General features: G+C 47.6%; 2 protein-coding genes across 5 annotated transcripts in view; one reads left to right on the top strand and one right to left on the bottom strand.

Moving 5' to 3' along the window:
* The window catches only part of LOC138867189 (small G protein signaling modulator 2-like), a 138166-nt gene that overhangs the window by 92065 nt on the left and 33601 nt on the right, over positions 1–12500 (bottom strand). The gene's annotated exons all lie outside the window — the stretch shown is intronic.
* The window catches only part of LOC138867190 (chondroitin proteoglycan 1-like), a 28523-nt gene that overhangs the window by 4657 nt on the left and 11366 nt on the right, over positions 1–12500 (top strand). The window contains exons 2-4 of the mRNA XM_070141945.1: positions 7231–7436; positions 7835–7970; positions 9238–9287. Coding sequence (XP_069998046.1) covers positions 7335–7436; positions 7835–7970; positions 9238–9287 — 288 coding nt within the window. The 5' untranslated portion in view covers positions 7231–7334. The remainder of the gene's footprint in view (positions 1–7230; positions 7437–7834; positions 7971–9237; positions 9288–12500) is intronic.

Below are 12500 nucleotides of genomic sequence, written 5' to 3'. Positions count from 1 at the left end.
TTTTTCCTCTCCCTCCCCCCACTCTTTTCCTTTCCCTTCCTCTTTCCCATTTCCTCTCCCACCCTCCCTCCCCTCTCTTTCCCTCCCTCCCCCCTCCTGCCTCCTTGAGAGCAGGAAGAACCCCCCCTCCCCCCTGCCCCCATTCCATGATGTCTATCATGAATATTCAACAAAGGGCGCCCTTGCAAGACAAGCTGTTCCTCCCTTGGGTCCTCTTACCTTAACGGGCGAACGGGGTGGTGAAGGGAGGGGGTCGGACGGGGAGGGGAGAGGGGTTAGGAGATGTGAAGGGAGGAGGGAGGATTAGAAGCGGGGAGGACGGGGGTAAGGGGGGGAGGACGGGGGTAAGGGGGGGAGGACGGGGGTAAGGGGGGAGGACGGCGGAGGGGGGTGGGGGAGTTAGACGAAGATCTGCTTAATCTTAATTGCTTTTTATTTTATCATTATTTTTTGTTTCTATATTTGTTTCCTCTTCTGAAATCTGATATTCGATTTTTTTTTCGTCGAAGAAGTCATGTCTCTTCTCCTTCCCTCTTTCACTCATTCTCATTTAATATCCATCTCTCCCCTTCCCCATTCTTCCTTCCTCTTTCCTCCTCTCCCCCCCTCCCTCTCCGCTCCTTTTTCTCCCCCATCCCCCTCCTCCTCATCCCCCACCCAGCTTTAGTAAGACATTAGGTAGGTCAAACAAGAAGCTTTGTTCCTTGAGATGACACAGCGCTATTTTCAGAGGCAGTGGAGTAGGAGGGAGGGGTATGAGGGGGAAGGGGAGGGAGGGGGAAGGGGAGGGAGGGGTATGAGGGGGAAGGGGAGGGAGGGGTATGAGGAGGAAGGGGAGGGAGAAGTGGGAGTGATGGAGGGAGGGGAAGGAGGTGTGAGGGAGGGAAAGGAAGGGGAAGTGAGGGTGGGAGTGAGGGAGGGAGGGGAAGGGGAAGTGAGGGAGGGAGGGGAAAGGGGAGTGAGGGAGGGAGAGAAGGTGGTAGTGAGGGAGGGAGGTGAAGAAAGGACTGAGGAAGGGAGAGGTGGGAAATGAGAATGGGAGCGAACGCAGGAGAGAGTAAGATCTCGGAATAACAATGGAAATGAGTGTACGATTAAGAGCGAAAAGAGAGTGGGAATGAGGCTAAAAACGTGGAAACGCGAGAGTGCATGTGTCTGCGCATTTGTGTAGAAGTGTAAGAGGGAAAACAGAAAAGGATATGTGGGTGAGGTAGAGTGTGCAAACGTGGGCGTGAGAGCGTGGGAGGATGAAAGTAGAGGCAAGCGAGAGAGCACGATAACTAAGTAAAAGAGTAGGGGGGGAGGGGAGGTCAGGCAAGACTCGCCTAAATGAAACAAAAATAATGTGAGTAAAATTGTTGACAGAGATAACAAAAAAGAAAAAGATATGTGTGAGTGTGAGTGAGTGTGTGTGTGTGTGTGTGTGTGTGTGTGTGTGTGTGTGTGTGTGTGTGTGTGTGTGTGTGTGTGTGTGTGTGTGTGTGTGTGAGAGAAAGAGAGAGAGATGGCTAAAAGGTAAATCAAGTGAACGCGATGAAAATTCGGACGCAAGCACCAAAGAATAAAAGAACTCACTAAGCAAAGACAAACACTTACACAAACGGATACGAAAGAAGAGCAAGCGAAGAGAAACCTAGCAAATAAAACAAGCAAAGACTCGCAGGCAAACATGAAAGACAGCATAAGAAAGAAGAGCCAAAAATAATCAAGAAAGCAAGAACAAAGCGATAATCAAGCAAGCAAAATCACACAAGAATTCCCATAAAAGACTCGCTGACAGGTTAGGAAAAAAGGCAATATAAGCAACAAGGCAAGCTCGGAGAACCAAACAAGCAAACCCTATTAATTAACACACCAAGCAAGCAAATGAGCAATATCAAACAAAGACAATAATGGTTCAAACAGGCAAGAACGATCAAACAGAATAATAATGAACCAATCAAGAAGAATCCAGCAAGCAAACACTAATCAAGCAAAATCAAGATAATCAAGAAACGCAAGCAAGCAAGCAAGCCAAGATCCAATAAAATGGAACATAACACGAGAATCAAACAAACAAGTATAACAAGTCCAGCACAGAGGATCCAACATACAAAAAAAAAAGAAAAGAAAAAAAAATCAAGAGAATCAAGAAATCTAGCAAGCAAAAATCACTTCGGGTCAAGGCAAAATGACCAATCACGCAAGCAAACAAGCAATCAATAACCAAATAAGGCCAAAGTAAACAGAATCAAGAAAACGACGCAAGCTTCACCAAGCAAGAGAGTAACGAGGCAAGCCTGACGTCGAGAGCGAATCCCAAGCATCAAGCACGGCGACTTTCCTGCTACCTGAGCTCGAAGCACTGCTAACTGGGTTCCAAACACCGCTATCTTAGCTCGAAGCACCGTTACTTGTGCTCGAAGCACCGCTACTTGTGCTCGAAGCACCGTTACTTGTGCTCGAAGCACCGCTACTTGTGCTCGAAGCACCGCTACTTGTGCTCGAAGCACCGCTACTTGTGCTCGAAGCACCGCTACTTGTGCTCGAAGCACCGCTACTTGTGCTCGAAGCACCGCTACTTGTGCTCGAAGCACCGCTACTTGTGCTCGAAGCACCGCTACTTGTGCTCGAAGCACCGCTACTTGTGCTCGAAGCACCGTTACTTGTGCTCGAAGCACCGCTACTTGTGCTCGAAGCACCGCTACTTGTGCTCGAAGCACCGCTACTTGTGCTCGAAGCACCGCTACTTGTGCTCGAAGCACCGCTACTTGTGCTCGAAGCACCGCTACTTGTGCTCGAAGCACCGCTACTTGTGCTCGAAGCACCGCTACTTGTGCTCGAAGCACCGCTACTTGTGCTCGAAGCACCGCTACTTGTGCTCGAAGCACCGCTACTTGTGCTCGAAGCACCGCTACTTGTGCTCGAAGCACCGCTACTTGTGCTCGAAGCACCGCTACTTGTGCTCGAAGCACCGCTACTTGTGCTCGAAGCACCGCTACTTGTGCTCGAAGCACCGCTACCTGAGCTCGAAGCACTGCTAACTGGGTTCGAAACACCGCTACCTGAGCTCGGAACACCGCTATCTTAGTTCGAAAAACCGATACCTAAACTCGAAACGCCGCTACTTGTGCTCGAAACACCGCTACCTGAGCTCGAAGCACTGCTAACTGGACTCGTTACCTAAGCTCGAAACATCGCTACCTGAACTCGAAACCCCAGCCTCTTGGAAACGGCGCCGTCTCTTAATGGCCGCCGACTCCCAACAATATCAGATCAATTATCTTTCCCTATTACTGTTCCCGCGATTCCCTCCCCGCCCCCTCTTTCTCTCTCCCTCTCCCCTCTCACCTTCTCCGTTTACATGCTTTCGCCTTTTTCTCTCGGTGTGTAATACCTACTCCCCCCACCCCTCTCTCTACCTCTCGTGCAAATCTCTCTCTCTCTCTTTCTCTATTTCCTCACATTCACCCTCGTTTTCTTTTGGTCTTGATTCCTTTTCTTCGTTCAATACTTCCTCCATCTCTCTCTCTCTCTCTCTCCCTCTCCCTCTCCCTCTCCCTAACCCTCCCCCTTCTCCTTCTCCCTCCCTCCCTCCTTACCGTCCCCTCTTTTTTCTATCCTTTCCTTTTCCTCCTCTCCCTCCCGTTCTCTCTCATCCTCCATCCCTATGCACCCCCTACCTCCTCTTTTCTTCGCCGGTTTCGCACTGTTATCCTGCCACCGAAAGGCTTCAGCGCAGGAAAATGAGCCTTAAGTAGCGATGCACCTTCCCAATGGCCAATAAAAATCCGTCTCGAGGAAATCGCTTCTTTGGGCCGCATTCTGGTCGATTTGAAAGGGGGAGGGGAGGGAGAGGGGGAGAGTGAAGAGGAGGAGGAGGAGGAGGAGGAGGAGGAGGAGGAGGAGGAGGAGGAGGAGGAGGAGGAGGAGGAGGAGGAGGAGGAGGAGGAGGAGAAGAAGAAGAAGAAGAAGAAGAAGAAGGAGAGGGAGAGGAAAAGGGATAGGTAGAGAGAAGATAGATAGATAGAGAGAGAGAGAGAAAAAAAAATGAATTTCTCTCTCCTTTTTGCGCTCGCTGAAACGGAAGACGCCATGATCCTCTTCAACATAAAATCAAGAACTATTCTTTATAACACCTTGACTCCTCCCAAGTGCATCCAAGTCTTTGAAATGCCGCCCCCCCCCCTGTCTCTCTCTCTCTCTCTCTCCCATACTATCTATTCCATCTCCCTTCCTGCCCGGTGTTTCTCCCGACCATGTGATGATAGCGGACCCGACAGCCATCGACGGCCACCGAAAGTCACCGACGGTCACCGACAACTACCGAAAGCCACCGACAAACACCGACGGTCACCGAAAAGAACCGACGGCCACCGACACCATTTCCCGTGCAATGTTCCTTTCGCAAGACCAATACCACTGCGGGACGAGCGCCAGTTCCAATGTCGACTTTTTTTTTCCAGTTTTTGGCAGTTCTATCAATTGATTATGTATTCAGTATCGGACAACTTTTAGTTCTTTTTTTAGTTCGAATATCATTTCAATGTATTCCCTTATCAATGATTCATCTCTTATGAACATCATACATCATTTAAATACTTTTATTTTTTGCATTTACCATCGACTCAACGATTACCTCTTCGACATATCACCATGATTGCCGCCGGTTTTTCGCAATTAAGTATTAATGCTTCAATAGCCTTCCGAACTGCAGGTCGTAAAAAACAAAGAGAACATCATTGGCAATTATTTCGACAGAAAAGAGGCAACATTGAGTTTTCGGTTGCCGGTACAGGTCTAACCTGTAGTGTTTAACTCTCTTTCTCTCATCCCCCCTCTCTCTGTCTGTCTCTGTGTCTGTCAGCCTGTCTATCTCTCTCTTTCCTCTGTCTGTCTGTCTCTCTTTTTCCTCTCTCTGCCTGTTTGTATGTCCCCCCCCCTCTCTCTATCTTTCTCTCCCTCTCTCTCCCCCCCCAACTCTTCCTCTCCATCCCTCTTCCTCTTGCATTATTATTAACCTAGCTTACATATTCTACAAAAGTTACATCGTCGAAGTTCTCTTTTTCTCCCGTGATTCAGTCAGGGCATTAAAAGAAAATAAACAGACGTCTTAAGACTTTTGATTTCCTTCTGTATCCGTTTTTGCAATTTGCGCAGCAGACTCGAGGGGGGGGAGGGGAGGGGGGAGAGGGACGCAGTAAAATAATACGAAAACTTTTTTTGTCGAAATGGAACTATTCATACAAAACTTCTGGAGTTTCCTTGCTATTATGCAAAAAATCCCGTAATTCTTGACATTTTGCATACGAAGCCATCCCGCCATGCAAACAGGAAAGCCAAGAAAATAAAGACGAAAAAAGAAAAAGGAAAAAAAAAGATACACCCAATATGCTGTGTCTGCATATTCCTTTCCCTTCATACTGTGAGGAATTCTTCAACATAAAAGAGAGATTGAAAGAGGGAGAAGGGATGGGGAGGAAGGGAGAGGAAGAGAGAGAGGGTTGAGAGGGAGAGAGAGAGAGAGAGGATAGAAACAACAAAACAAACAATACAACCCAAACTAGAAAGAGAAAGAAAGAAAATAAAAAAACAAACAAACACAGAGAAGCGGCAATCCCAGCAAGGCCCGCATGCCTAATCTTCCGCCCCACAAACCACGTAATGCATTTAGCGCACAAACAACGGCGGTTTTCGCGTGTCAGGTGCACTTTGTTTGGGTCGTACGCGCTCGACACGCCTTTGTTAGCGACGCTGAACGTGCCTTAATTATTATATGGGATACGCGCCGATCACCCGCTGGGTCTGTCTGTCTGTCTCTCTTTCTTTCTTTGTCTCTCTTTCTCTTTCTTTCTCTATCATTCTCTTTCTTTCTGCCTCTCTTTCTTTTTCCCTTTCTTTCTCTGTCTCTCTTCCTCTTTCTTTCTGGTTTCTCTTCCTCTTTCTTTCTGGTCTCTCTTTCTCTTTCTTGCTCTCTCTCTTTCTCTTCCTAGCTCTCTCTCTTTCTCTCTCTCTTTCTATCTCTCTCTCTTTTTCTTTCTTTTTCTGTCTCTCTTTTTCTTTCTTTCTGTCTCTTTCTCTTTCTTTCTCTCTCTCTCCCTCTCTCATGTATGCGTGCGTGTGTGTGTATTTAAAGATACATATATCTGATATATGCATGTATATGCATATATCAAACAAACCAAAAAAAAAAAAAGAAAAAAAAAGAAGACAGGCAGACACACAACGCAGGCAGAGAGATTAATGAATCATTGTGACATCTCCCCCCCCTGCCATCCTACACAATAAAAGAGGCAGCATACCTTCAGCATCTCATTCTTGCTTCACCACGTTAGGGCTGGCAAAAACGGGATCATGTCTGCAAATCCCAGAATTCGTTTTATCCGTCTCTTTACCTTGTCTATCCACTTCCCTTTCCAACCCCTTCCTCCATCCCTCTTCTTTTTCTTTCTTTTTTTGTCTCTATCACCTTTCTTTCTTCTCTTTTCTCTCTTTCTCTGCCTTTCTTCTCTTCTACGTCTCGTTCTCTCGGTTTTCTTTTTTCCTTTCCTCTTTCACCCCTTTCTCTCTATCTCCCTCCCTTTCTTCCCCTCTCTCTCCCTCCCTTCCTTCCTTCCCCTCTCTCCCCTATCTCCCTCCCTTCCTACCCCTCTCCCTCCCTTACCTCTTTTTGCTCCCCCATCCTTCCCTCTCCGTCTCTTTCCCTCCCTTTCATGCTACATACACTGCCATCCGTGTCCCCTCGCCCTAACCATTTAATTTTCACCCAACCGACAGCGGGCTGGGCAAATAACTCGTTTACTCCTATATATATACGTGTATAGATATAGCTGTGTAGGGGGAAAGATATCTATCAGAGTATATACATACATTGGAACTTTTTTCCATAACTTTATACATCTCTTTGTAAGCAGTGAATGTGCGTAAATAAGTATATTTATACTTTTCCGTATGTACTTGAATTTCAATCTGTCTTTCCATATGGGCAAGCGAGTGCTTCTTGTGGCACAGTGCCATTTACTCTCGACTCTGGCGCCACTGCCAGCCATGCTCGAGGCACTTTGGCATATCCTTCGTTTCTCTGTGTAAGAGTACTTGTTTGGTTGTGTGTTTGTGTGTTTGAATGTGTGTAATTTCGTATGTGTATGTTTTCGTATGTGTGTATTTGCACGTGCGTGTAAGTGCGCGCGCGCCCATGTCCACACCTCTTCCCATTCCCATCTAAAGACCTCCCCTCCCCACCCCCCACAGCCCCCCCACGACCACCCCAGCGGCGTCCTCGGAAGGAACCCCGAAGCGAGACGGCGAGAGCCAGCTGAAAGGAGAGCCATCGCGTCCCACATTCAGAGGAGAAAATGGCAACGTTGGCGAGGAGGTTGGCAACCCTGACAGCGCTGTTTGTGATGACGGAGGTTCTCCTGGTTCCCGTGACGTCAGAGCCCATCAAGCCGTGCGAGGTGAGTGGTTCGAGGCCTTGGCGCGCCCCGGGGATTCGGCTTTTCCTAACATGTTTTCAGAGGAAGGGAAGTACTCTTTAATATTCATCAGAGAATGGAAATATTTTTTTCTTCATAATTATATCATGCTATTGGTTCACTCAAACAAGCTTAATCGGCTTACTCGTTGAGCAAACGAGAGGGAATCACAACCCTTCTCCTGCCATCCCCCACCTCCTTCCCCTTCCAAACCCAACCCCTTCCCCTTCCCCTCCCATCCCCTTTCCCTCCCAACTCCCACCTCCCAACTCCCACCTCCCATCCCCTTCCCCTTCCCCTCCCAACCCCCACCTCCCATCCACTTCCCCTTCCATCCTCCTATCCGAGTCCAACCCTCTCACCAAAGCCCATCCCCGCAGGAGGACGCCCAACTGGTAGCCGACCGGAGATCCTGCACCCGCTTCCACGTCTGTCGGGAGGAGTTTCGGGGGGTCTTCACCTCGGACATCGCCGTCTGCTCGCCCTCGGAAGTCTTCGACCTCGTCACCAAATCCTGTGAGTGGCGCTGCGGGGGTCGGGTGGGGGGGGGGGGACGGGGTAGCTTTTGTTTTCGTTTTTGTTTTTTTGTCGGTTTCTTGCTCGCCTTGTTTATCCATGTCTGATCAATTCCCTATATATAAACAAATATCTATTTATCAATCTATTCATTTGTCTATTTGTATGTATATATTTTTATTCATGCACACAGTCACATAATATACAAGGACGTATATACACAAGAAAAAACACCTATCACTGTCTACATCAATCTACTCACACACACATCACACATGCCCTCTAAACCTCCAAGAATCCACACCTACATATCCGTATCTAATCCTACGAGTCCCTTTTCTCCTCCTTTCCTTACATTGTCCTTCTCCTTTTCCTCCTCCTTTACTGGCTTTGTCCTCCTGTCTGCCTTGAGGTTGATCCTGCGAGTCCTCTTCCTACGAGTCCTTTCCTGCCCGTGTCCTTCTCCCGTCCGCCTTGGGGTTGATCCTGCGAGTCCCTTTCGTGTGAGTCCTTTCCCTCCTCCCTTCCCGGCTTTGTCCTTCTCCCGTCCGCCTTGAGGTTGATCCTGCGAGTCCCTTTCGTGTGAGTCCTTTCCCTCCTCCCTTCCCGGGTCTGTCCTTCTCCCGTCCGCCTTGAGGTTAACCCTGCGAGTCCCTTTCGTGTGAGTCCTTTCCCTCCTCCCTTCCCGGCTCTGTCCTTCTCCCGTCCGCCTTGAGGTTGATCCTGCGAGTCCTCTTCCTACGAGTCCTTTCCCTCCTCCTTTCCTGCCAGTGTCCTTCTTCCGTCTGCCTTGAGGTCCCAAATGCCAGCGGTCACATCGCGCCCCAACGACTCTCGTGATTAATTCAACGACTTTACAAAGAAAAGTGTGATTACGGGGCCGCTTCAAGGTGTCAGCGTTGGGGGAATTTCCTCTTCCTTTCCTTCTTTCTTTCGTAATTCATTTAATCTTGTTCCGTGTCTGCAACCCCCCCCCCCCCTCACTCTTCCCATCCTCTCTCCCCCACCCCCACTTCTCCCACTCTCCCTCCCCCACCCCCACTTCTCCCATTCTCCCTCCCTCCCTCCCCCCCACTTCTCCCACTCTCCCTCCCCCATCCCCATGTCCGTGTGTATATACATCACGCGATCATGAACTGTGGAGAATCATAACGTACACATAAAAAATATCACCTAAATTGCACCTTGCTTATCCTGATTTACATATTACAGATGTGGAAAATATCCTCTAAATTCCACCTTGCTTATCGTGATTCACATATTACAGGTGTGGATGCTAACATCGGCTACCTGCAAGACCCCGACGGCTGCACTACGGTAAGCACAGTGGCAGGTGTTTTAAGCTATGCATACATATATCTTTCTCTTCATCTCGTTGTCTTATACGTTATATATATATATATATATATATATATATATATATATATATATATATATATATATATATATATATATATATTTATTTATTTGGGGGGGGGGGTTGCCGATTAAAATTACCTTTCGGTTCTTCGTTTGTTTTAAGTGAGTGTGTTTGAGTGCGAGAGAGAGAGAGAGAGAGAGAGAGAGAGAGAGAGAGAGAGAGAGAGAGAGAGGAGAGAGAGAGAGAGAGAGAGAGAGAGAGAGAGAGAGAGAGAGAGAGAGAGAGAGAGAGAGAGAGAGAGAGAGAGAGCAATTCCCTTCATTTGCACCTTTGTATGTTTCTCAACATATATGTCCTCATACTTCAATATTTCGCTAAAACGCAGATCACATCTATATCAACTCGCACATTTAAGCCTTTATATATACATTTGCATTTACTTGACGTGAAAGAACAGCGAAATCAAGCAGGCGTGGGAAGGTATGTTGGGGACGGTATGTTGGGGACGGTATGTTGGGGGAGATATGTCGGGGAAGATATGTTAGGGAAAGTATTTTTGGGAAGGTATGTTGGGGAAGGTATGTTTGGGAAAGTATGGTGGGGAAGATATAATGGGCAAGGTATGTTAGGGAAAGTATGTTGGGAACCCGTGTGTGTTTGCGAACGCCGACATATACCTGTATACGGTACGTCAACTTGCGTATGTGTGGCTATGTGACTGAAAGCCAACTTGTACAGTCTAGGAACAAGCCATGTACCGTGAATGCAATCCCGATAACCCACCCCCCACAGCAAATGTCAAACTCTTTGCCTTGTCGAAACACGTTTGACAAGTTTAGTACGTGGCTTTACATGCAAGGGGGATGTGTGAACGAAAACCAACACGTACGTATGCATGTAACCGGGTGTGTATACATAGCTCTGTAAAAGAAGAAGGAAAAAAAAAACAATATCTATACTTTAACAGAAGTAGGAAAAGTATGATTGAGAATGAATATCTTCACAAAGCAAGAGATGTGTCTGACCGGTTTCGAATAGATCTTCGTCAGATATACATGTATTTTCGACGAAGGTATATTCGATACCATTCAAAGACGTATTATGAAGATATTATTCATTCTCATTCATACCTTTTCTCCATTCGTCAACACGAATACGGTTCACCTTAACAGAACGTATGTGCGAGTCCCTCCAGTGCCTGTGCGTGTCGAGTGCCACCGTGCAGTGCCGCCTGTCCATGTATGAGACACCGTGGGAGGATTTAACCACCGGAAATCAGTTTAGCGGCCGCAGTCAGGTCTTCCAAAACCGATACGTAAAAAAAGAAAAGAAAAAGGAAACGCGTTGGGGACTATTTTTGTGCATCGCAGGTGGAGACTTTACGACCTTATTTACACACACACGTCGTTTTGTTTAATCGTATTTTTGGATTCCATTTTGTTCTCCAGTCTTGTTATTCCCCCTCGCGTGTGTTTGTTTGTTTAAAAGTTTTTGTATGTTTATCCTTTGGTTATGTTTTATTTCACGTCGTGATTACATGTTGGTTTATCTGATTTTTTTCTTTTCATTCCGTTTTTGTCTAATATGAGGATATCTCTCATTATTCGTTTTACTCTCCTTACAATCTGTTCGTATCTCCGTCATCTCTGTTTTGCTTTCGTTCTTTCTAATCTTCGTGGCTCTGTTCCTATGGTTTCGATCTAATTTCATTGTTTTTCTCCTATTTTCACTCTCTCTATACCTTCGTATGTTTCCCTCTCATTTCCCTCTACTCTTTTTCTTTATCCTTCTCCACTATACTCCCTCTCCCTCCTTCCCTGTACCTTTCTCACTCCCTCCTTCTCAATATCTCTCTCCTCCTTCCCTCCACCTCCCTCTCCCTCTCTTTCCCCCTCACTCTCTCTCCCTCTCTTTCCCCTCTCCCACCCTCTCTCTCTCTCTCTCCCTCACTTCCCCCTCCCTTCCTCTCTCTCTCCCTCTCTTCCCCCTCCCTCCCTCTCTTCCCCCTCCATCCCTCTCTTCCCCCTCCCTCCCTCTCTCCCTCCATCCCTCCCTCCCTCGCTTTCCCCTCTCCCTCTCGCGGCGTCCCTATATGACCCTAATTGGGTAATTGGTTAATGTTAACTCTACTAACCCACACACAACATCCGTGTTCCGTACCCCCCCCCTCCCATCACTCACCCCCCCCCCCCCTTTTCACCACGGGAGAAAGAGGAAGAAATTGATCAATTAACTACTCGGAAAAATGGAATTTGATTTCCTGGTTTTCTTTTCTTACTTTTTTATTCTATCTACTTTGTTTATCTTTTCAATCGTGTGCCGAAGAATACGATAAAAAATAAGGTAAGAAGTATGGTAAAGAGAGAGAGAGAGGGAAACACAGAGAGAGAGCGAGAGAGCGAGAGAGAGAGAGAGAGAGAGAGAGAGAGAGAGAGAGAGAGAGAGAGAGAGAGAGAGAGAGAGAGAGAGAGAGAGAGAGAGAGAGAGAGAGAGAGAGAGAGAATGAACAAGGAAGGGGCGTTACGAGCTTGTGAGTCACGGAGAACAACAGGTGGACATGACAGCAACGGGGAGGGAACGGAGGGGGAAGAGGAAGGGAAAGGAGAGAGGGGAAAAGAAGAGGAAGAAGGGGAGAGAAGAAAGGACATGTGGGAAGAGGAGAGGGAGAGGGGAGGAAGGACAGGTGGGAAGAGAAGAGGAGAGAATGGAGAGGGGAGAGGGGAGGAAGGACAGGTGGGAAGAGAGATGAAAAGTGAAAAGGGAGAGGGAGAGGGAGAAGGGAAAATGGGAAGAGGACGAAGGACAGGGAGAGAAGAGATGAGAAGGGAGAGGGAGAAAGGAAAAGGGGTAGGAGAGAGGAGGAAGGACAGGTGGGAAGAAGGGAGATGAGAAGGGAAAAGGGAGAGGGGAGAAGGGAAAAGAGGAAGGGGACGAAGAGGAGAGAAAGAAGGACAGGTGGGAAGAAGAGACATGAGAAGGGAGAAGGGGAAAAGAGGAAGAGGAAGAAGGGGAGAGAAGGAAGATGGGTAAGGAGAGAGGATAGGGTAGGAAGAAGAGGATTAAGAACAGGTAATGAGGCAGAAGCGAAGAGGGGATATGGACGAGGAGCGAACGAAAGAAGGGAAAAGCTGAGAAAAGATAAATAGAGGTGACAAATAGAAGACGAGATT

This window comes from Penaeus vannamei, chromosome 28 (assembly GCF_042767895.1).
Source record: "Penaeus vannamei isolate JL-2024 chromosome 28, ASM4276789v1, whole genome shotgun sequence".
Lineage (NCBI taxonomy): Eukaryota > Metazoa > Arthropoda > Malacostraca > Decapoda > Penaeidae > Penaeus > Penaeus vannamei.
The sequence above is the reverse complement of the archived record's forward strand: the minus strand, read 5'-3'. Positions and strand labels throughout refer to the sequence as shown.